Source organism: Acipenser ruthenus, chromosome 3 (assembly GCF_902713425.1).
Source record: "Acipenser ruthenus chromosome 3, fAciRut3.2 maternal haplotype, whole genome shotgun sequence".
NCBI lineage: Eukaryota > Metazoa > Chordata > Actinopteri > Acipenseriformes > Acipenseridae > Acipenser > Acipenser ruthenus.
The window spans coordinates 89,126,677-89,152,353 of NC_081191.1; the positions used below are offsets into that span (position 1 = coordinate 89,126,677).

The 25,677-nt window shown below is 39.6% G+C and overlaps 1 protein-coding gene across 4 annotated transcripts in view; it reads right to left on the reverse strand.

The window, feature by feature from the left end:
* Positions 1-4,066: 4,066 nt before the first annotated feature.
* The window catches only part of LOC117435678 (amphiphysin-like), a 78,032-nt gene continuing 56,421 nt past the window's right edge, over positions 4,067-25,677 (reverse strand). For 3 of the 4 annotated variants that reach the window (XM_034059033.3, XM_059018730.1, XM_059018729.1), the window contains 10 exons: positions 23,176-23,235; positions 20,225-20,335; positions 14,082-14,141; positions 11,628-11,675; positions 11,073-11,120; positions 10,442-10,489; positions 8,457-8,519; positions 7,092-7,370; positions 6,264-6,365; positions 4,067-5,226 (listed from right to left, as the gene is read on the reverse strand). In XM_034059033.3, coding sequence (XP_033914924.1) covers positions 5,122-5,226; positions 6,264-6,365; positions 7,092-7,370; positions 8,457-8,519; positions 10,442-10,489; positions 11,073-11,120; positions 11,628-11,675; positions 14,082-14,141; positions 20,225-20,335; positions 23,176-23,235 — 924 coding nt within the window. In that variant the 3' untranslated portion in view covers positions 4,067-5,121. The remainder of the gene's footprint in view (positions 5,227-6,263; positions 6,366-7,091; positions 7,371-8,456; positions 8,520-10,441; positions 10,490-11,072; positions 11,121-11,627; positions 11,676-14,081; positions 14,142-20,224; positions 20,336-23,175; positions 23,236-25,677) is intronic. The other variant, XM_059018731.1, reaches the window with a different exon arrangement.

The window sequence follows — 25,677 nt, forward strand, 5'->3', positions numbered from 1 at the left end:
CTGAAATCCATGTGCTGACTGACCCTTACTCACAAGTGCTTTTTACTGCATATAATTCATTATAACAATATTTTGCTAGAAGACATGCACATTTTTTTTCTTTTCTTTCAAAGAATAGCTGTAAAGAAATGTTTTAAAGCTATAAAATTGAAAGGTCATAGTATTACTTTTTTTTCTGTATTCCATAGAAGGCTGAAGAAAGCAGACAAATTTATATATTTAAAAAAAAAGGTTTTCTAAGATTTTTATGCAAAAACCAATGAGGTATGTATTTGCTAAAGTTCACAAAACAAAATTAAATGTACAGTCATATTTTTCAGACCAAAAAAATTGGTTAAGAACAAATATGTAAATAGATATCGGTCTTGTTAAAATGCATTACCCTGAAATTTGACGTTTGACCTTTTTTTGGTCTTAGCCAAAAAATGCTCACCCGGAGATGCCAAATCCATGGGGGCATGGCATGCAGAAATAGCCACTAACTACACCGTCAAAGTGGAAGGTGACCTACCAGCATCAAGCAGTTCTTGCATGAACTTTAAGATAACTGGCATGGGGCAAGAGACTGGGTCATGACTCCTGGTCAGACACCAAGTCTGGAAATACTTCCACTTATAGGTGTTCAAGTAGTAGTTCTGGGTGCCAAAGGGTGCCTCTCGTCTGGCTGAGGAGATCCATGTGAAGTGGGATCTCCCAGGGGTGGCCTTGTAAGAGCTGGCACAGGTTCGAGAACCAGATTCTACACATGTGTACCGCAGCACCGGGAAGATGTGGTGGAGAGCAAGGGAGGCCGCTTGAAACTCCAGCATGTTTATATGCAGGGACGTCCAGCGTTCTGGCCATGATCTGCGTACTCCTCTGCCTTCCCAGACCGCCCCCCAACCCAAGTTGGAGGCGTCTGTCGTCACCACTTGGCGTTTTAACACTACTCCCATCCGCACACCCTTGCGCAGGTGAGAGGTCGTCCTCCACCAGCGTAGGGCTGCTGAGCATGTATGAGACACCGTCAGCTGATGGTGTTTGTCGTGCTTTGGATGGAGGTGGAACGCATTAAGCCATGCTTGTAGTGGGCGCATGCAAAGTAGAGCCTGCTAAATGGCTGATATGGCTGCGGCCATCAGACCCAGTAGTTTCTGGCACAATACGAGAGTGACCTGTGATCCTTGTTGAAACAAGGAGAGGCTCTCTTGGATAGCTGCTACTCTGTCATCCGACATGTATGTGCTCATCGTACTGGAGTCCAGCCGGAGCCCCAAGTATGTTGTGCACTGCACCGGTCTAAGCCGATTCTTTGCATCATTGATGGTGAGGCCCAGCCTCGCCAGATGCTCTGTCATGACCGCCGTGTGGGCCACTGCTCCCTCTCGTAACTGGGAACAGATCAACCACTCGTCGAGATCTAGGATGGGGTGAAAGCCGCCGTCTTTTTTGGGCAGCAGAAAATACTTTGAGTAGTACCCCTCTCTATGGGAGGTGGGGTCTACGACGTGAATGGCTCGCTTGCACAGCAAGACGGCCACTTTCTTCTGAAGTACTGAGGCCTGGAGAGGGTCTGTCATGAAAGTATTCGTGATTCCTCGAAAGGGAGGAGGTCCCAAGTGGAACTGGAGCGTGTAACCTTTGTGCACGGTGGCGAGCACCCAGGTGTCCAAGGTGCAAGCACGCCAATAATGCAGCTGGTGTGCCGAGAAGGGAGTCTGAGGCCACAAGCCTTCAGGGGCCCTGCTGGGGTTGCGGCAGGTCAATCTGGGGAGGCTGCCTAGGGTGGTGGCCCTGGAACCGCCTCCTGGGACACTGGTGCGTGGACTGGCCACGACCTGCATTTCCCCTGCTTGTTGGGAGGGGCTGGTTGTTCGCTGCTGGTGTGCCCTGTAGGCAATGCCTTAGGTCACCCAACGGAGCCGTGGGAACTGGAACTTTCCAGGTGACAGTCCGTGTCTGAGGAGCTCACCTGTGGTTCGACCTGCCCCACGTGGGAGCGCAGGGAGGGAGCAATGTGGCCACCTGCCAGGACGCCTCGCGTTTCCGGTGGGATCTCTGCAAGATCTCCTCCACAGGTGGCCCAAAGGTATGTCCTGGGGATATAGGCGCATCTAGCAGCACGGCTTTATCCATGTCAGGAACTCTGGGTTGTGACAGCCACAGCTCTCTATGAGATACATGTAGCAGCTTGCTGGACAGGAGGTATAGTTCAGTGGCCACCAGCTCAGGGAGTGGGGCATCACGCAGGACACTGTCCATATAGGTAGTCAGTATACCCGCCGTGTTCGCCAGGCGGGTTACCTGTGCCTCCGCTGCGTACGCCTGTTTAAGGTGCGTCTCTGTCACCCTGCATTGCGGGTTCAGACACGCCGGGTCTTTAGCTAAGCCTCCCACCGGCGGGACTTTGACCAAGCCCAAGTCTACCAGGGGTAACCCCGCTAGGCCCAGCTTGTCCGTGCCTTCCAGGGAGGCAAGCTATGCGGCTTGCTTCAGCACATTTGGAGCTGAGGCCGGACGATCCCAGGAGGAGCGGACCTCCTCCATGAAGTCCGGGAAGACCAGGAACTTTTGAGCGCGAGGGACCATCTCCTGCACCCGAAAAATGTTCCAGCGTGGCTCTGCCGCTGGTGTCCAGGGGACCTGTCCCAGGAGGGCGCTATAGAGAGCGTATCCTCTTGTGCCAGCTGTTCAAACCTTAACTAATTTATTTTGAAAAGAAATATTTACTTGCAAGCAGCAAAGATTTAGCTAGCTAAATCTCAACTTGCCAAGTGTAAAAAAAGATTTCAAACCTAGAGCTTTTTTCTCGGATTTATTTCACATCCTGGATTTAAATGTTGAAACTTTGCTAAATATTTTCAGATTTATAAATTATATCTGAAAGTACACATTTAAACATGTATTAAAATGTTACGCCTTTTTTTATTTTTTTTACCCATGGAGCCACATATCTACTCATTATGATTCTGCAAATCTAACATGAATATGATAACTTGTTTTTCCTCGTGAGCAGTAGTAGTTTAGGGTGCAATGGCTTCAAGAACAGGGACTTGCAGAACATGTTAATGTACATAAAGAATATAGCTGAAGCCTCATTTGTTTTGGATCCTATATTTAAAATGTTCTCTTCAAGCACAGATGTCTAAAGATGTTTTAATTAATACAATTGTACGCCCACTAGGGGGTGTTACAGCTTCTCTTCTCTGTAGCTGTGAATCTGAAAAAATAAAATACAATCAATTCTACCATGGTTGTTTTAGTTGAAACTATTAAAATGCATAAATGTAAGTTTAATTGCTAGGTAATATAAGCTGTAGAGCCATGAGATAACATCCTGACTTTACTGCATAACATTTAATATAAGGGTTGCTTTAAAATTACAGTAATAATACACTATGTATAGTTATTTAAATTAAAAGAGTCTGAGTTACAAAAGTTACAGAATGTATTTGCTTAAATTATTTATTTGCGAATTAGTTTCAGCAATCTTTACCTGTGGAAGGCAACACCACACACACTGCACTTAATAGCAATATGTTAACAATGACTATTCTAGTCGACTCCAGGGTGCATTTTTGTGACAGTAACATTACAACATCCTAGTTCTAATGTTGTAACATTGCCAAGAGGGATAAAAGAATTACTTACCAAAGTGCAGCACATGTGTTTTCATACTTATTTACAAGTTGTGATTCCAAATACCCAAGCAGCAATTGCATAATTGACCAGAAGGTGGCACTGCTGCACACTGCTACACTTTGTAAGAAAATCAAATGCAGTAGTTGGACCAAAATTAGAAACACGTGATGTAACACTCAACTGAGGGTAGGGTAGGGCCATTCTGGAGGAATACAGGGCCATTAATCCATTGTAACACTCCAATACATTCAAAAAGGCTGGTAATGGAAGTTCTCCATAGAGTTATTATTTTCAGTCAGTAATTTGCAGTCTGATCGGTATCTATATGTCAGATCTGTTGTCCAGGCCATTCCGACAATAATGAACTTGCAACAAAGGTGATGCAGCTTTTATAGAACATGGAATACATGATGTGCTATTTGCATAACAAACAGGGTCACTGTGATTTATATCTTTGTGAACTATTTTTTATTCACATTAAATTAAGAAACATAAGCATGTACATCACAATGGGTTCTACTATGAAGGTTGACGGTTAGCACACTACAATGTTAATCCAGCTATTATTGAACAGATACGACTATGGGAGCTATATTAACAGTTACATGTATTGCATTACTGTCCACCCCTCCCCCATTAGCTTTTACTTATAAAAAATAAAATGGAAAATATAGTTAATGATAACATAAATAAATAATTTGTATATGATTTTACAGAATTTTCTTACTTTGGAGTTCAATTTTGACTTCTGTTATCATAGTTATTACTAGGTGTTTATCATTATGAAGCACATATTTGGAGGATGTGTTAACACTCTGTAGTAGATAGTCTTCATTTGTGAAAGGCTCTCTTGTAAAACATTATAGATATTTAACACTGGAAATACACAATACATCCTATACTGTTATGTTGTTGTTTTTTTGGCAGAGGAACAGCAAGTTTTGTTTATGAACACCAAAATGCCTAATATCATCATAGCAACGCACTCAGCAATGACACTACAGAGAAAACAAATCTACGATGCAAGGGTCACATTTATGACAAATTAAACATTTAAAAAATTCTCAGCAATTGTGTAACACTTTCAACTGTTATATAGATTATTATATCACTACAGGTTACCAAAAAATCTGCTGCAGAGCAACAAATTCATACAATACACTTAGTGCAGAGAAGATAAGGTCATTGTCTTAAGAGGAATTAGCGTTTTCTTTTTTTCACAGGAAGGGGTTACATGTGGGATCACCACAGCTCCCAACAAAGCACAAATAAATTCGTTGCTGCTTACAGGTAAACAAACATATTTAGTTATTGGTTTCAGAAGAAGGGAGACCATACTCTTGCTTCATGCTCCAGTTTTTTCATATTGTTAAAATCATTTTAAAAATTTCCACTTCAGCCATTTGCTAATGGAATCACCAGAATACGGAGAACCATGTTTTTTGCTGCATTTAGCTCAGAAGTCAGTCAGCTGGTTAAACCATCTGCTTTCTCAGATCTCTATTCAATGCGTTGAGTGAAGTTTTCTGGAAACAGTCCCTTATGGGTGATATCATGATACTGCAGCCAGTCATTCTCTGCAATTCCAGTTAGCCAGCCAGCTTCCTAAAAATAAAACACATTTCTGATAGGTATATGTACCCAAATCAAGTCTTTTGCAGGATAGTACATTCAAAACAACTCCCCTGGCTATTTTAAAATCTGTGTTAAGATGCATTCACTTGAGTTCAGGGATAGAGCAGGGGTCTGCAACCCTGGTCCTGGAGAGCCCCTATCCAGCAGGTTTTATAGGTGTCTTTACATCATCAGTGGCTAAAGATCTGGAACACCTGTTAATCTTGAATAATTAAGCCAATAATTGGTTCAATTAAGTAACTGAGAGATTGGGTGAAACGAAAATCAGAAGCCACAGAAGCTCTCCAGGACCAGGGTTGGAGACCCCTGGGATAGAGTGTCTTTATAGAAGTGAGACCAGCACCATCTTTGGAAACAAGTTTCCTTTAGTTTTATTGGCAATACACTAGCTGTGCACTAGATTGTGCTGGTGCTAACTAATTTAAAGACACTTTTGGCTGACCTAGTCGACATTTCATATGTTTGAGGCAGACAACTACTGTAGAACTGAAGAGTTCCTGAACTCCTTGTCAAAGTGCCTCAACATCAATAATAATAATAATAATAATAATAATAAAAAAAAACATGACATTTGAGTAATTGTAGAACTATTGAAAAAATTATAAAAATATGGTGGCTCATTGAGGACATAGGATAATAATAAAAAAAAGTGTTTGTCGTGATTACAAGATAAATTATCTTGTGATCTTGAGATAAGTGTTTACAAAAAGAGATTCAGAGATAATCTATCTCGTGATCTCGACATAACAGTTTGAAATCCTGAGAGCCTAAGATCATTTATCTTGTGATCTCAACATCATTTTTTATCATATAAAAAGTTAAAGGGAACAGTAAAAAAAAAAACACTTAAGAAAATGATTTGATGATTGTTACTCTTTAACAGAACAAATCAAGGTTCAATATTTGTCACACATAAATAAATAAAACAGAAAACATTAACATTGAATTACATGAACAGCCCTGCAATACCATTTATTAAGAAAGGTCTAACACCAATTAATATGTACCTGATCTTCCACTAGGGCAGTAGGAATAACTAAGACAAGATCGCCTTTCTTCAAATCAAGTTCATCTGAACTTGCAGCTTCAAAATCATGTAGTGCTTCAGCCTGCAAGAGGAATGATTATTAACACACTCCTTTACTAGCTTGTTGGTAATTAATAAAGTATGTAAAGCAGCACTGGCACTATTCTTCCCTGAACAATAATTCAAACACAATGCACTCACCTTGTGATGCAGCCTCACCTAACGTGTCACTTTTATCAATGCCAGTGACATGTTTTCACATTGAAGGATGATTGACAGGTTTAATATAAAATACAAACAATGAACTAAATCAAGACGAGAGAAAGCAGTGGAACCTCAGCATTGTTGTTATTGAGCTCACTTTGATATTGAGCTCATAAATACCTTGGCAGCTTCCCAATAAGGCTGCAAAATTATCCTCTTGTGCAATTATTTCACCTGGGAGGAATCTATAATGTGCCTCTGCAAGCTTTCACAGTAAATGTGGCACCACGTTATTCTTAACCCTCTTGATTTGAACGGATGACAGGATATACAGTGTGTCTGCAGGGGAATCATTATTTTCAGCTAAAACTATAAGAAACTAAATGAAATCAACAAACATTTGACTAATGTGTTCGTCAATGTAAACAATGTTTGGCCCAGAGATTTTGATCCACTCGTACCTCGGGCTGGGATAAATCACACGTGCATTCTTTTACATTTTACAGAACAAAACGTTTTCTGAATCCATGACATTACTTGGTATTACTTACTGCAGTAGGTCAGAATTATGACTGAGCACACTGCTGTGTATGAATGCATTTACCTTATAGAGGTACCCAGGAGGCAGGCTTTGTGTTGTAGCAACTTCAGGTTTAGTCTCCACTGCTGGTTCTGTAAGTGGCTGACTCTCCTGAGCTGCTGCTGCTGCTGCTGGCTCCTCTGGTATTGCTGCTGGCATTTCCCTGCTGTCACTGACTTTGCTGTCAGGCTCAGGTACCACCTCCGGTTCTAAGACATCTTCAGCCTGTAGTTCCTCATCATCCCATTCATTGTTTGATGCTGGTTCAATGACCACTGATGGTATAGTCATCTTTTCCTGGAACTGACCAGGTCAAATAAAATACTGATGAGAAGATACACAACGACAACAACCTTCCCCCCTTAGCTCTAAAACCACATGAAAGAATGTTCACAACGCACTCGTTGTTTCAGACAGACTCCACTACAACTCGGTCCATTGACTTATTGTTATCCCTGAATAAAAGAACCATGTTATCCTTTAATTTCAAAGCATTTTAATTCAAGTGTTAATTGAGTTAATTGAGTCTACACCAACTGATGTCAGTTCTCACATACTTGGCCCTATTCACAAAGATATTAAAATAATGTTTTGTTCTAGTCTGTTTTTATGAATAAAATCAAGTAATAAAAGAATTTCAACATACTGTGTGTGTATGTGTGTGTGTGTGTGTGTGTGTGTATTTATACACATACACACAGTGTATAAAGTAACATATGAAGTGTGAATAGGACGAATTTAAATAATACAAAGAAACACATTATTTCATTACCACACATAAAAAAAATATGTTAAAGAGCAGCTTAATACATCCAGCTTTTAAAAATGCTTATGGTTATATATTCCACATCAAAACTTTATGTCATTATAAAAAAAAACAGTTTTCTTATTAATTATTTTCTTATTAATCTTCATTTTGTACAGATTAGACTCTACGCCTGTTAAGCGATTGATTCCAAAGTTACGCTCACCCTCCTTTTGCAATAATTTTAACACCTGAACCTCCATTTACAATTCTATCCAGTACCACATAAAAAAACCACAAAATACTGAGAAGAATCCTTCATCCACAGCAGCAAAATCTGTGAAATTTGTGAGCAGGCTACAATATGACAAGAATGTGAGTTCATGTTTTGTCCAAACTGGTGAGGAGCTTTGACAAGAAATCACTTTAATTTACCTTAATAACTGTGGATTTAAAATATTCAAGAGGTCACTGGGTTCATACATTTGAATACCATTTAGTAAACTCATTGGGAAAATAAAAGCCAAGCACACTGTAATAATGAAACAATTGTATTCCTTCATATGGCAAAATCAAAAGAACAAGCTATTTTAAAAACAAAACAAAACAAAAAAAAAAACGTAATTTAATTTAAAAATATCTACCTGCTTATTCTCAGTGTCTTCAGTAACCTCTTTATTTTCATCTTCTACTTCAGGCTCTACATTCTAAAAGATTATTTTCAGAAAATAGCAACAAAGACATAGCTGAATGAGACTAGTCAACATTCGGGAATGAGGGTTAGCTATTCAGTGTACTTGCAGGGTAGGAGCAAGGGAAAGGGGGGTTAGAAGAGGGGTTTCTATGTCCACAGTCACCATTGTATTAGTACTCAACAGTCCCACCCCCTTAAAGACATGTGTGGCGCACCACCTGTAATACTGGGGGGGAGGGGAGGGGAGGGGAGGGGAGGGGAGGGGGACGGACGGACGACGACACAGATACGATAGTGTGAATTAAAAGAACTGCCCTTTCCAATGATGCAAGCCGACACAGAATTAATTGTTTCGACCTCTCAGGTTTTGGAACACAGTAACTCTTGATTGAATATGGCTGTTGATAAATTCCAGTCACAGAGTATAACCTAGCTGGGCAGTGCATTGTTATTTCTATCTGCCAGCTTTCTATCTACAATTGGTAAAAAATACTTTTTATTTTCATAATTGCTATTTACATAATTGCTTTTGGCGTCTGCTTCACGAGGATATAAAGAGTGCCTCAGTGCTTTTCTTATTTCTCATAAAATGTCTAAAGTATTAATCCTCATTAGAAAAATGAAGCTTTATTACAGCAACATCACTTAAATGTTCACAATATAAAAATGTCATCACTTGCCTCTTTTTGGTAGTTCATTTATTCACTAGGTCATGCAATTTAAACGTAAAGGTGGCTTAATGGTTGTTAGTAGTTAACAGTTAGTAGTTAAAGTGGTATAGCAAATGAAATAATTCCATAGCCCTTACCTTATGTGTTATACCATTTGCTATGCAGTTCGGAAAGACGTACATGTCCTAGCAAACATATTTCCATTTAACACATGTAGATCTGGTACCATACTAGGGTAAAGAAAGTTCTCGGTTTGCATGCCTTACTACTTCTAGACAGTCTGTTATTGTTCAACTTCCAAGGTCATTAAAGTCCAGGAGTTTCAAGCCTACTCGTGTAACTGGCTGTTGATATTAGGAGGAAGCAGCAAGTTGCTAAATGCCAGGAAAGAAGGCTTTGAAGAGGTGGGGACAAATTCACTGTCCAGGTAAAACTATCAACAATATGAAGTGCAAGACTTCCTAAAAATGAAGCATGCAAACAGAACTTTCTTTAATCTCGAATGGTCACCAGATATGTTTTAAAGTGCATGTGAGAACTATTTAGTGAATGGCATGATGCCAGCTAAGATTTATGGGATTATTTCAACAGATATAAACCCTTTAAAGCTGTTTTTAAGGGAACACGACTCAAAAGGGACAGGTTAGATGATAAGAAGACAGTTCACAGAAATTAAAAGGGTTGACAGTCTTTCAGAAAAGTAAATTACAGGGATGTGTACAAAATGGAATATTATAGATAAATAATTTAATTTAAAATGTATTTTTTTAAAATTATGTATATCTTAACTTAAAGAGAGTTCAACTAGTGAATTGTTTCAATTATTGACCAAATGTTGAAATCAATGACATTAATGGTATGTTTGCATTCAAAATGTGCCACATTTTCTGCACATCCCCTAGTAAATGACAAAGGTAAAAGTGATGGGGAATACAGTTCTACCTACAGTGGGATTCCCACTTTCCATTTCATTTATTTATTAATTATTCTTAAGCATTACAATAGTAGAACAACATAAAACTAAAACATCACTCTTTGGTTCTCATGAAACACTTTCAAAATATATCAAAACATAGTAAAAACATCCTGTAAGATACCAGGTTTTGACTGAAGCACTCAATGATTGTTGCTACAATCAACCCAGCTACTCTAGATCTTATCACTGCTACAGCAAGCAGGGTCAGGCATAATCTAAAATCCAGATCCCAAGCCAAGTAACTACAGGCTAACCTATCCCTGGTACTTTTTGGTTTGTAATAATTACCGGAGCCTGTGCAGTTGGGGACTCAGTTTCCACATCCACTGCTGAAGCCTACACGCAAAAAGAGGTTATGGCTGTTATTCAAGATGCAAATACGATGCCAAAAAGCAAATTTCTCAGAACTTGTTATAGCAGTGTGGACATAGAGAGCATCATCAGCCAATAAAAGGAATGGCTCACTCCATGACATCAACCTTTGAGAAGTTTGTTTGCAGACAATACGTAGTTTATACTGTTTCTGGAGTTGTCTATGGGTAGGCCAGCCCTGCAGGTGTCTGCTTTGAGGTCACAAGGCGCTTTGCCAGAAGGGTCCGCTATAGCATGGTGAGGAGAAACAGTCCTTGTCAATTCAGCCTCCCTAACAGGAGCCCCAGTGAAAGCAACTATGCACAGCAAGGGGGCAATAATGTGTATTTTACATGGCAATGTCAATAAATGTTTTTGTCATGATCAGCCTCCAAAAGACCACCGTTGCAGATCTCTTCCGATGATGTTTCTTAACACTGGAAATCGAGACATGCGAGACACAGACTGAGCTAAGGTGGGGTAGAGATACGTTTGGAAACTTGTTTCCACACTCATCTCAAACCACTAGTCCATGACTGATTCCCTGCTACTGCTTTGTAATAATTACCGGAGCCTGTGTTGTGGGGGATTCGTTTTCTACATCCACTGCTGATGCCTAGATGTGAAAAGAAGTTATGTCTGTTATCCAGGCAAAGATAGATATAAAGCAAACCAAAAATATCTTTAAGTGTGTCAATAATACACGTAAGAAACCAAAAGCAATCAGGATATGTTTTAAACTGGGAAAGGGTGCATAGAACAAATAAAACTAATATAAGAACCACTGTTAGTAAGTTGTTTTTAGAAAGTAGTAAGGTTGTGTGAATATTCCAAGTGCCCCTGCTTAAATCAGAGTCAGACTATATAGATATTCCTTATATGCCTGTTATATAGTAATGGAATCCAATATAAAGTTACATAACTTTCTGTTTGTAGAGCATTTCTCTGTAAAATGCATATTTGTACTTAATAGCAGTTTTGGTCCCATCAATCTATACTGGTAATATTGCATTATTATTATTGAATGTGGACAATCTATGAATAATTAGTATATATAGTATATATAATATACAGTATATGAGTGCAGACTCACTTATGCCAAAAAGACATAGGCCATAATTACCAGATCTTTTGCTGGGGGCGATTCACTTTCCACATTCACTGTTGTAGCCTATGTGTGAAAAGAGGTCACGGCTGTTATTTCAGTGAAGATCCAAATATGATAGTAAGTGCCAAATAATCAGATCAAGCTGATAAAGAGAAGCAATTACATTAGCACTTGGAGGCCTTCAGAAAATGGAAAATAAATGGTGTATTTACTATCCTAAAAAAGAACCCGCTCACCATTGGAAAAGCATGGGAGCAGAATAATAATGCTTGCTTTAGAATAGAAGTGATAGGGTACTGTAGATGCGGCCCAGGATCTTACATTTTAGCCTGAAAGGAATCACCCACCTTATGAAGGTAATGAGCTATTGAACCCTTTCGAAAGAGAGGAGGAGGAAAAAGAAACATCATGACAGAATGAAAGGCATGCAGTGATATTCAGAAACAGCACTCAAGTGTTAATGCTCACTTAAGTGTGTCAAGTTAATGGTTGTTCATATTGAGAAAACACACTCATGAGTGCTGCTTCCGAGTATGGCCGGTAGATTCCAATTTTAAAGCTATTGGGCCAGACCATATAAGGAAGCATATTTCCAAAGTGCTTACTCCACTCGTGAATTACAGTAACTCCTATAAACACATCTCCCCATTTGTGAATATTGCTTGAAGAGTTGTTTAAACAAAACAGTTAATTGGATAATATAATATATCATTTAACTGAATGCACTATGATCAGGACAGAGAAGAAACCCAAGCTGACAGCCTTGCACAGCAGGTACCAGTTATTACCTACAGCTTCTATATCCTCAAACCTTGCACTTCAAAACCAAGGACTGCATTTAGCAACATATAGATAGTATACAATTTTGTTTTGCACAAACATTTTAGAAGCATCCCCACACATGCACACATACATAAATAAATAAATAAATAAATAAATAAATAAATACATAAATACATAAATAAAACGGAACACTGCATTTGGTTTACCAGAAAGAGTGGAACACAGAGTTATGAAAGTAATAGAAGATCTGTCAACCTCTAGCTATAAATTAGATTTCTTGAACACATTGCAACAATAGACCAGGTTGGCATAAAAAGTTGGGGGTGTCAGACATAAGACCTTTGGAACAAAATCAGCCCCCCAGGGCAATTTAATATAACCCTCCAAACTTTGGTTATAAGTGGAGTGTTTTATCAAGCACCCCAATAGTAAAGACATCCATGTCTATTGAATTGACCTAAGCAATGGCAGATTTGAATAAACAATCCTTTAAATCACCCATAGAACCCTCTCTGGTAAATTACATTACTTATTTATATAATTAATAAATAAATAAATAAATAAATATACAAACAAGAATACCCTCAAAATACTATACAACCCCATTATAAATATATCACTGCAATACTTACATTTTAATTGTATGTTATTGAATCAATAACATACAATAACATAAATCAGGTCTATAAAATAGCAATTTTTTATTTTTATTTGGAATTGTTTTGCAGAAACTGTCAACCAACCATTCAACAAACACTCAGAAATTATATCATAAGACAAAGGATATTATTTGCAAAAATGATATCCCCCATAAATTAAAAAAATAAAAATAAAATACAATACCAAGTTTCCAGTCACTAAAATGTGCCCTTGTGAAACTACATGCAATCACTATTAAAATGTATATTACTCCTTTTAAGAACATGTTTAAACATCGGATAACATTATTTATTACATTTTAAAAAGGGGACAGGACATGCACATATAAACCATTTACCAATTCTAAAAGAAAACAGTTCATATTCAGGGTCAGATTAAATCCAGATTCTGTATGCTGCCATAGCTAAGGCAGGATAAATGTCAGTGTTAAATAAAAAAAATCACAAATGCTTTACATTAAACAAGGTGCCGCACAAAGGGGATTTTGCAGCTTCTCTATGCGTCATTTTAACCTTGTAGAACCAGCATTAGGTAACGCAGAAAAAAACTTTTTTATAGACTTATATATGACATTGTGTCATCAAATACATTATTGAAGAAGTCGTTTTCTCAGAGCACTTCATTATTACTGCCATAATGGCTCTCAAATCAAAAACACACCTGCTTGTGAACAAACATATTATTTACTTATTACTTTTAAAAACATCACACAAATACAAAAGGATGAAATTCCACTAACAGACACCTCAACACCAATTATTAAATCATCACAATGAAGAAATAGCCTGGTAACTTCTATATGGTAACACAATGCACCTTCTTGGCATTTTAATATAGTTGTTGAGACATAATTTGGCGCATGCCTTTTTCCAAAGAAATAACTACTATAATGACAAAACAGTCGTGTGTTTTCTATGCATCTGGAAATCACTGTGATGATAAAGTGCTGGCATGTGCAATACAACTGAGTAGTGGGGATGAATGGAGGTCTGGCCATGATGAAATCCCATGTGTGCGGATACATACCTCTGTGCTCTCTGCCTCAGCGCTTACTACAGGCTCTTTCACTTCCGCCTCAACATTGTCCTTCACAGGGAGGGAACAGCATTATATAGTTAACATTGTTTTCAGGGTCTATAAAAGCTGATTGCAATCTAAATGAGCAATGTGCTGCAGCACTGCCAAGTGTGAAGCCAAAACGAAGCGATCATCGTAAAGGTCAAGTGTTGTCTTCTAACTTTAAAGCAATGCTTTATATTAAACCAGTTAAGGGAGTTACATATTTACCAGATTAATTGGTTGTCATTTTTTTTTTGTTCCAAAATCTCATTTACAAAACCCTTCTATGTAAAGCCTTCAAGCCTTGTTAAATAGTTTGTCAGTCTGTTATTAAATCTTGTAAATAAGCTTATTTATTTATGCATGTACTGTTTGACGATGAAACTTATACCAAACAGTACTGGTCCTTCAATACATCACCTATTCAGGCAACACTTTACCTTAAGGACTGATGATCATAAAGATAAACAAAAAAATGAAGCATGGTATGGATTCAGAATGATGTGTCTACATTCACTACACTCTGCAACTACCAATGAAAACATTAGTTGATGTACTAAATAGAATAATTATGGAAATGATGGGTGATAATTTCACTCAACAACCTTTGTCTTGACCAACATGTGGTGTACATTAGGCATTTATTAAATCCTTACTCTAATTAGTTGTCAAAGGTCTGCTTGGATCAATTCCTTTGTATTTTGAGTTACAGTACATGTACACCAGTCAGGATGAAGTAAGGACATGTTCAACTTTGTGTATGAAAGTTTTAAACTTTATTATTATTATTATTATTATTATTATTATTATTATTATTATTATTATTATTATTATTATTATTATTATTATTAATAATAATAATAATAATATACTGACATCTACAGCAGTGACATTTTAATGTGGGCACTATAAGGGTAAGAGTTATTTTGTAAATCTAAGACTGCTTTTAATTCATTAAGACATCTTTCTTAAGTCCTCATACAATGAAACATGAATGTCATCCACTAACTGTAATGTATTCCCAATATATGTCGAAATGAGTTGTAAGACTAAATGAAACTACCATGTTCCTGTGACTTGCAAGCAATGTGTCCATGATACAAATATAGAATTAAACCTTGTGGTGCATACCTGTATGTATACTGTTACTTGTTCATTCATTCATGAAAGGACATTTTGCATGAGCATAATAAAATAAATTAAATAAAACAAAATATTTGTGAAATTATTTCTGCTCCTTTGAAGAAACAGTTTGACTAAGTCACACATCTGATCAAAAGTGTGAAAATCACAGGAACATCTTTCTTTGTACTTAAGACTGCAGCCTCCTGGACACATCTGCAGTCTTATCATAAACCATCAGTCTAAGCAGACAGCCTGCCCAGTGCTGCAGGTTATGTTGCTATGGAAACACTTTGTTTTTCCTGGAACTCTGAATGCTGTGATCTTTTCACTGCACCTGCAATAAGGTAAGGTTTTAGGGAGCTATGATAGCTGAGCTCTCCATACCTGAGTGCACACATCCCAGAAACTGAAAACAGAGGCAGGAGGGAAACTTCAGCTCTTCAGTTTTATCTTGTAAAGCCCACTTGAGGATTACTGTTCCAGCATGTGTGATAAATAATGTTTCTGAGTATTGGGTAGATTCTGACACAGCTGTACTGTTTTTAAATGTGCTGTATTTCGAACTATTTTGAACCAAATGTAACTGTTACATTTTTGACAGTTATTGTTATAATAATGTTTTACTATATGAATTTCCTTTTCTTTCCATACCATTTAGTCTTGTATCTCTGCAACTGTTTTGTTTTTGCTGGTTATTTATTTGTATTTGGTGTTAATTTGACAGGGCGGTTCTGTTTCTATTCATAGCCATTCTCATTGGGAATTCCAGTCATGTAAATGTTGTATTCTGAATTCTGAAGCAGAATACCTGAATTCCAAATCACTATCTGGAACATATTCATTTAATGGAGACTGGTGAAATGGGTGCCGCATTCATGATGCATTTCTTTAGTGATAATTGCTATGTGGGCCTGTGGCAATGTGCCCCGCCCCTGTGTGCAATTGTGTGTTATGTGTTGTATGTTGCGTGTGTAAATGTTGGTGTATAGTCATTGGTACACGGGATATAAACGGGTCTGTGTTTCACGTGTATTTAAAAAGTGTATATTTGTATTTAGGCACGGGATTGCACATCACGCACGTGCATTTAAAATATAATGTGTGGCACGGGGTTGCACGTAATGAATTCACGTGCTGGGATTCAAGTGAATAATTAATTAGTAATTGAATCCCAGCACAAACAGTATAAATAGACGCACGTTTCTTGCAGTCGGGGTTAGGTGTTCGGGAGTGGAGAACGGGTGTGGAGAAGGAGAGTTAAAATAAGCGAAAAGATCGTAAATATAATAGTTGTTTGTACTCACCGTGTTTGTTTGTCTCCGTGCACCGTTTGTTAAGTGTTTAGTCCGTTTTGTTTATATGTTTCTTTTGGCTACCAGTGCCGTGTCCTGTTTTTGTACTGTTAAACCTTTTTATTTTGTTAATAAACGCTGAGTGCAGCCATTGCACTCAGCTCATCACAACCACTGTCTTTGTTTGAATTCCTGATTCTGGTCTGACGCCACCCACTCCGGCCGTCTTTGTGACACGTGGTGTCCTGCGTGGGATCGACAGCGCCTCCAGGACTCAGGCCAGAGCAGGAACCGCAGTTTTGGATTTAAAAAAAAATATATAAAATAAAAAAAAAAATGGCAGAAGACGCCATCAAAGTGCGGGACTGGATGCTGGAAAATGCTGGGCTGGAGGCCCAGTCTATACCAGTAGTCGTCCAGTTCCTGCAGTTTATGGATAGGGAACGATGGGAGGCTTATGCAAGGGAGCAGACCGTAAGCACCTGGGAGGAAGGTGTGGGTTTGGTCCTCAGCTACCTGGAGGCAATTATAAGTGGAACAGCAGCCCAGGTAGCAGTCCCACCAGCAGAGGAAGAATGCCTGCTGTCCCCGTCTCCACCAGCAGAGGAAGAATTCCTGCTGGTTTTGCCTCCACAGCCCAAGCGGGAGGAGCCTGAGCGTCCACAGCCCAAGCGGGAGGAGCCCGAACGTCCTACGCCTGAGTGGGAGGAGCCCGAACGTCCTACGCCTGAGTGGGAGGAGCCCGAACGTCCTACGCCTGAGTGGGAGGAGCCCGAACGTCCTACGCCTGAGTGGGAGGAGCCCGAACGTCCTATGCCTGAGTTGGGGGAGCCCGAACGTCCACAGCCCAAAAGGGAGGAGTCGGTGCGTCCACAGCCCAACAGGGAGGAGTCGGTGCGTCCACAGCCCAACAGGGAGGAGTCGGGGCGTCCACAGCCCAAAAGGGAGGAGTCGGTGCGTCCACAGCCCGAAGAGAGGGAAGTCGGAGCTTCCACAGCCCTAGGACCCAAGCTGCCAGCAGAGGGTGAATACCTGCTGGTCCCACCTCCACCAGCAGAGGGTGAATGCCTGCTGGTTCCACCTCCACCGCAGTGGGAGGACTGCTTGCCCCTCCCACCTCCACCAGCAGAGGGTGAATACCTGCTGGTTTCACCTCCACCGCAGTGGGAGGACTGCTGGCCCCTCCCACCTCCACCAGCAGAGGGTGAATACCTGCTGGTTCCACCACCGCCAGGAGCAGAGGAGCTGGAGCTGCCTCTGCCTCCACCACCGCCAGGAGCAGAGGAGCTGGAGCTGCCTCTGCCTCCACCACCGCCAGGAGCAGAGGAGCTGGAGCTACCTCTGCCTCCACCACCGCCAGGAGCAGAGGAGCTGGAGCTGCCTCTGCCTCCGCCACCGCCCGGAGCAGAGGAGCAGGAGCTGCCTCTGCTGCCCGTACCTCCGCAGGGAGTACGGTGGCCGGAGCCCCAGAAAGGGGAGCTGCCGGCCACGAAGAAGGGGGAGGAGGTCTGGAGACCACCAACCCCAGCAGCAGTTTCGCTGCCGGAGATCGTGGGGGAGGTCAGGAGACCTGCTCCCACTGCAGCAGTTTCGCTGCCGGAGATCGTGGGGGAGGTCCGGAGACCTGCTCCCACTGCAGCTTCTTCGCTGCCGGCAGTACTGTGGTCGGAGCCCCACCAAAGGGAGCTACCGGCTACAAAGAAGGGGGACGAGGTCTGGAGACCACTTTCCCCAGCAGCAGTTTCGCTGCAGGAGTTCTTGTGGCCGGAGCCCCACAGGAGGGAGCTGCCGGCTACGAAGAAGGGGGAGGTCGGGGGACCACCTGCCCCCGCAGCTTTTTCGCTGCAGGACGGGACCAACAGGCTGTCAGCCGTGCCACTACCGGCAGGGGTGCTGACAGCATGGCCAGCCATGGGCCCACTGAAGCCTCCCTTCCCAGCCCGAGACTTTGTCCTGGACTGCTGGGTTTTTAAGGGGGGAGGTGGCCGTTGAGGCCATGTGTGCTGCGCACAAGGGGGGGTATATGTGGCAATGTGCCCCGCCCCTGTGTGCAATTGTGTGTTATGTGTTGTATGTTGCGTGTGTAAATGTTGGTGTATAGTCATTGGTACACGGGATATAAACGGGTCTGTGTTTCACGTGTATTTAAAAAGTGTATATTTGTATTTAGGCACGGGATTGCACATCACGCACGTGCATTTAAAATATATGGGTTTGAAATGTGTGGCACGGGGTTGCACGTAATGAATTCACGTGCTGGGATTCAAGTGAATAATTAATTAGTAATTGAATCCCAGCACAAACAGTATAAATAGACGCACGTTTCTTGCAGTCAGGGTTAGGTGTTCGGGAGTGGAGAACGGGTGTGGAGAAGGAGAGTTAAAATAAGCGAAAAGATCGTAAATATAATAGTTGTTTGTACTCACCATGTTTGTTTGTCTCCGTGCACCGTTTGTTAAGTGTTTAGTCCGTTTTGTTTATATGTTTCTTTTGGCTACCAGTGCCATGTCCTGTTTTTGTACTGTTAAACCTTTTTATTTTGTTAATAAACACTGAGTGCAGCCATTGCACTCAGCTCATCACAACCACTGTCTTTGTTTGAATTCCTGATTCTGGTCTGACGCCACCCACTCCGGCCGTCTTTGTGACAGGGCCTAACAAATCCTTATTAATCGTGGAAGGAACGCCTTTGATCGAACATTTGTATCAAACTATGTCACTATTCTATGACTTTACGGCTCCATTGCATAATTTCAGGGAGGATTATTAGTTTTACTGTTGCTGTTAATTGTAGGTTCTGGTCACGTTTGTTCTGGGAAGGTTATTTTCTAATCAGTAATTTATCTACACTCTTCTTATATGTTCCTGAATTTCAAACCCATAATGACAGTATTCTAGATCTATCTATCTAGAGGAAATAAATATGCTGCCATTTGAAGAATATGCCGTTTACATGTAATGCATAACTAATACAGCTACAAGTGAATGATGTTTGGCATAGTAGTATGCGAATAGGCTTTATTTCAGAGTGATTTATTTTGCCACTTGCACTGTGTAAGATGACAGTCTATTAAGCTCTTTTTGGAAGACAGGAAAGCAGAATGTCCCGAGAGGCAACAAGTAATATCAGCTCTTCAAAGGTCCTTTAATCAGCTCTTTAACTGGATTTATGCAAAATTAAAAAAATAAATAAATAAATAATACAGCAATAATGTGTTTTGAACGAAGGCATCCAAGTCTGTGAGCTGCTGCCTGTGTATTTAATAATCTTAACCCTGTAAAGCACATATGATACAATACCTGCCAACCTCGGCAGCATATTGTGTTTACCGGCCAGAATTAAATATATTTGCATAAATTTAGCAGCTTTTCTCCATACAAAATGAGTTTGGCATTAAAGGGTTAAACCAAGTGCCATGAAACACTAACTTCAAACTAACTCTCGGTTCCTAACCTTAGTGTGCACCCACCCTGGAATGGCACAGCAGTGTCCGGCAGTGAAGGTTTGCAGAGGAGGTTTGCAACGAAGGTCTGCAGTGAAGATTTTTCAAAACAAAGAAGGCTTGGATGAACTAAATAGGAAGCGCAATGTATAATAATGTGCAAAAACAAAATCGCGAGGCTGAGGGATGGCCCGTGGTGCTCTGTGATGCCAGTGAGATGGAGGGGCGATGATGGCTTTGGTTGACTCACCACGGCCTTCTCTGTTGCCTGCTGAGGCTCAGCTGGCAGAGTTTCCTGGGCTGGCTCAGAGGGGGCCTCAGGGGCCCGAGAATCCACAGCAGGAGGGACTTCTGCATCAGGCTTTTTATTAAAACAAGGGAGGTAAAATATCATAAAGCAATTCATATGTAACTCAGTACAAATCATCTTTCAACCTCAATCCGCCGCTGGATCTATTGAATCAGCAGCCAACACTACATTGTGGTAACCATGGATACTTTTTCTAAGCATTTTTCCCTACATAATATATTTTTCAATATCAAAGCATATTTTGACACTACGTTAGCCTGAAAAAAAAACAAAAAAAAAACACAGGTCTCCATTTTAAATGAGCCCAGAATCTCAAATACAAGAATGTGTGACACTAATCCTCCCACTTTTATACATACCGCTGCCTAATGTTAGAATGTATCCAATTATTTTACTGGACACGCTACATCCACGCCTCCGAAGTTGGCACTGGGAATGTGAAATGTGAATAACATTCCAAATAATAAACTGAATAGCAAGCTAACTACGCTCTCACAAAGTATATTGAATGATAAGCCAGGGGATTGTCGTCATATCCCAAAATGACAACAACCTGCTACAATATGCTGTTCATACAGTAACTGGCATGCTTGAATATGTTGGCTATACTGTAACAATAACTGAATGACTGTTAATTATAGTAATGAAAAAACAAAGTGCATGGATATGGAATGATCAAGTAGCAGTGCCTGGTTGGACAGGGCATGATTACACATGGCCAGCAATAGTAGTAATCACTCCCAAGGTTACCAGGCAATGCAGCTCTATTATTTCATGGTGTGGCATAGTTACTGGAGGCCCTGTGCCAGGTATAGAATTATAGTAATGAAACAGAGATGTTCTGTGTTTGAACTAAACCATGGCACAAAAACTGCATGTAATTCAATTGTAATGCAGGTTTAATCTGGGGCTGTAGTATAACTGCATGGCTATAATTACACATTTAGCAGCACAACTGTATAGATGAGAGTATATTTACATGGTTTGGGTTGGATTAGATCTTCTTGGAAGGGATGAGCCCTGATGGACTAAACAGCTGTATGTTCAGACATACTTGTTTGTGTACCAGTTTCTGGGGCAGTAATAAATACTTGTGGTTGTCACATTACCAAATATTTTACACCAGATGTACTTTTCAACTGGGCTGGTACACTAAGCATTGCATGTTAATCATCATTCTGCCAACTACAATAAACTCAAATTCAGAAGCTTGACATTTCCACAACGTTTATAAACAGCAGAATGGCAAGAATGAAACTAAAATAAACTGTCAGGGTGAGAGCAGCTCTGGACATCTCAGAACAATTGCAATCATAAAAGGAACTAAAGCAATAAAACCACAACAAAAAGCATTTGAAGAAAACGGTCTTAAATTAAGGAATAGGAAAGCTACCAGGACTACTTACTGAAATTCTCCAGGTGTTGAATCAATAGTGATTTCAGCACTTCAATAGAACATTGTTTATCCTTTACGCATGTATTAGCTTTAGGGTTAATAAAATCTGCCGTGGCTATTCAAAATGTAAGTAGAAGCTGTAATGAACACTGTAACACACCAGTAAAACCAATAGGCTTCTACATTTAAATCACATGCCATTAGCCATTCAATGTATTAAAGGCAATTTTATTTTATTTTCCCTTTAACAGTGTTCATTACTCATTATGTCAAGTATATTACAGTGCTATTTGTTTCCCGCCTTTTAACATGAATAAAAGTGCCAGTGAAAAGGCATAAGTTGGTCCTACAACACAACAAAATGGCACCAAAGAAAGGTTGATAGAGTTCTCAGTGCTGAGGCCATAAAGCGCGCCCTTGCACTGGAGGAGAAAGGACATGCATTGGGGAAAAAAGGGGAGATATAAAAGGCAGTGGAAAAATACACTGAAAGTATTGAAATAAACCCTATAGAGTTCACACCACACACTAACAGAGCTCTTGGTCATTAAACATGCACCAGGAAGCAGTAAAAGACAGCAGAGAAACACTGAACCTGGACCAGCCTGTAATACCAGGGCATTGTACTGGAGAGCTCAGGCACAGAGGAATTACAAGACTACAAAGCTTGCATTGTAGATCTGAATCATTTGCTGAAGAACAAGCCTAAAAACTCTGCTGCCCTGAAGTTACTCCAAGATATGCAAAAGATCCTGAAGTAGTCTGTTAATGTACAGGTCACTGGGCACATGCAACATATGCAACTACGTTTTAGATAAGAATAAAAATGGTTCTGTAGTGTAAACAATAGCCTTATAGTTCAATTTCAATTAAATTTGAATGTATTTTATTTATATTGCCTCTTTCATACTGCAGTATCTCAATGCGCTTTACATGTCACTTAAAACAGAAATACATATGCAGTATGCATGATGTAGTAAAAATGATAAAATAACTATAATAATATCAATAAATAACAATCACAAATCTAAATAAAACAATTGAAAGAAAATAAATGGATAAGAATGATAGATAAAACACAAAAATCACATATAATAGATAAAAAATAACTAAAGTTAAAAAGGCTAAACTATAAAAGAAAGTATTTAATTTAGACTTAAAAATATTGACTGACGTAGCATCTCTAATGAAAAGAGCAATGAGTTCCACAATCTGGAGGCATTATGACTGAATGCACGTTCTTCTCTCCTTTTCAGTTTTACAAAGGGTTATATACCATGCAGCTGTCTCTAACTAATGTGTCTGCATTCTGTGATTCCAGATTCCAGAGCGGTTTCTCTTGTCTTTGGGTGACAGACTTGACCCTTCTGCAATAATTTGCTCTCAGCGTGATAGGCAGCCATTGAGCATTTAGTAAATTATACTGTAGGCAGCTGGATAAGGGGGCAGCCACAAGGATAAATGCAGGTTGCTCAAATTGAAGCAGGTGACTCACCATTGTATCGAACACACTCGGGTTAGAATCTGAGGTAAACATGGAGGTGCCCGCATCCAGCTTTGTTGTGAAAAAGAGAATTGAAAGGAAGAGTGAACACACAGTAATAAAACAATAAGAACATTTAACTACATTTTGATGATAGCAACTTTAAAATGAATTCCATGCATGTATGAATGCAAATGTCTATAATAGAATGTAAGCACTTCTACAGTATTCCCACTATTGCTAAGAATTAGCATACACCGTTTGGTCAAAATGCAATGCACACTCAGTCTTTATCTTGTGACTTGTTAATCTTATTAAAATGTGTCTGGGCTCATTAAAGATTCATGGGGACATATATATATTTTTTACACCTCAATTATTTTTCATGCCACAGAAAGCACTTTGGGAGTTTCAGGCTCATTGCTAGTTCTTAAAATGGGCAGACAATTACTTTAAAAGCCTGTAGGGTTCACAATAAAGCATTGCTTTACCTTAAATAAAGCATTGCTTTACCTTTCGTGCATCTTGTGTTGTACTTATTGATGTAACACGTTTTTCAACACACCGTAAACACTTATTGTTCACTATACAGAAATCAGCTGGAGACTGAAACCAAACACAGTTCAGAAATGATCCTTGGCAGTGTTCACCAAGAGAAGCAGCAATTGCCTTCTTCCGTCTTATGCATCAAGATCAATGCACGCTCCAGCAACAGAGAAGCTGTTTTTATGTTGCTGAAATTGTCATTCAGTGTTGTTGCTGTAGAGGGACCAATTGTTGGTTTTCTTGCTGATTACAAACATATCAAAATAAGCTTATGTTGTAAATTATATCACCACAACACATCCTGCAAAGGCCAACTTCCTCTTCCAGTAGCCTTTGGAACTGGTTATTTCCTGTCTCTTATGAGACACTGGATTACATGACACGTCCATGATTCCAAACCAGCAATCAGAGATACTAGCTTAAGATCCAATATAAACTTATTTTAAATCTATAAACTGCTCAGCTGTATATAAGGGCGGCAGGAGTGCTTGTGAATTGGAATGATTTCCTGAACAAGTCGCAAGATATGTAAATGATCAGTGCATTGCATACACTATTGTGGATGCTACTGAAATACCAGCTTCTAATGCATTTTAACTTTTAGTTTGAAATGAAATACATATTCTTAATTGACTAGTATTGTTGATCCTTTTTTTCTAAACACTAAACACGAGCTCTTAAATGTAATACGACTTTTTAAATACTGTATTTATACATTAGCAATTGATACGGTACACTAGAAACTGTGATATGAAATGTCATGTTTGTACATATGTTTTCACATGTTTCACAATGACTGTTGAGGGATAATGGTTTTAGCTTTATAATATCAACAATAAGCCAAATACACATCAGTATTTGGATGAATCGTTCACAAACATTTGATAGTTATGGTAATACAAGAGGAATCCACTTGGAAGATCTACAAAAACCAAGGAGAAGCAGTCATTGAGTTTGTTACACAATTTTCTGTGAAAGCATGTAGCATGTGTGTATTTTACTCAATGTAGCACTGTCTAACTAAACCGTTTCTGGAATGGATGCTTCACTGTTATTACAGTTGCATTTTCCTTTATTTTTCTTTCAGTAACATTTGTTAGACAAGTTCTCAATATTAACCAGCCTACATTCCAAGTACACATGGTCTAATAACAACATTGCTAGAAATGATCTACAGAGTTCAATTATGCAAGGAGAAAGTAATCACATTAGGGTTAGTATTAGTATTACTATTTCTGTAAACAGTATGCTTACATTATATGACCATACATCCAACGTTATCCAGTATCAAATACAAAATAAAGAGCTTTGTACTTGGAATGTATTACACTAGTAGTCCTCAACTGCCAACCTCAACAGCATTTGCTGACTTAGAATTCATAATTTTTCGAAAATCGATGTTTTATGAAACCTGTCTCATCGTGTATAGTAATTATACAAAATCAGGAGAACCTTCCAATAGTTTTTAAAGAGATTCCAATAAGCCTAACACAGGGTCTCCAAGAGATTCTCAAAGGAACTTCCACAAATTTACAATGGGACCCATGAACCACCATGGTTATCATGATGTACTTTCGTGACAGATAACCCTACTGGACATTGACCACGAAATGTAGTTTCACTCATTCACATCTGGCCTGGATTAGAACCAGTGGATTAGACGTCAGTTCTTATTAAAACGAAAGCCAGTGGTGTCATCCAGCATTTCCCATATAGAAAGGGACCCCAGTAGGCAACCCCAGTGCTCGATGGATAGTCCAGTCTAGGTTCCATGTCCTGTATTTTGTGTGTGAACCTAATAGATCTACAAAGTCTTATTCATAGATTCCTGATCATACATATTCAGTCTTGACTGTAATGACCATCGCTGAAGAGAGTTGCCATCTCTGTCCCCTAGTAACTCATGCTTAACAGCCTAGTAATATTCAGAAATGTGCAGATTAGTTATAAAATACAAGGTTTTTGCAT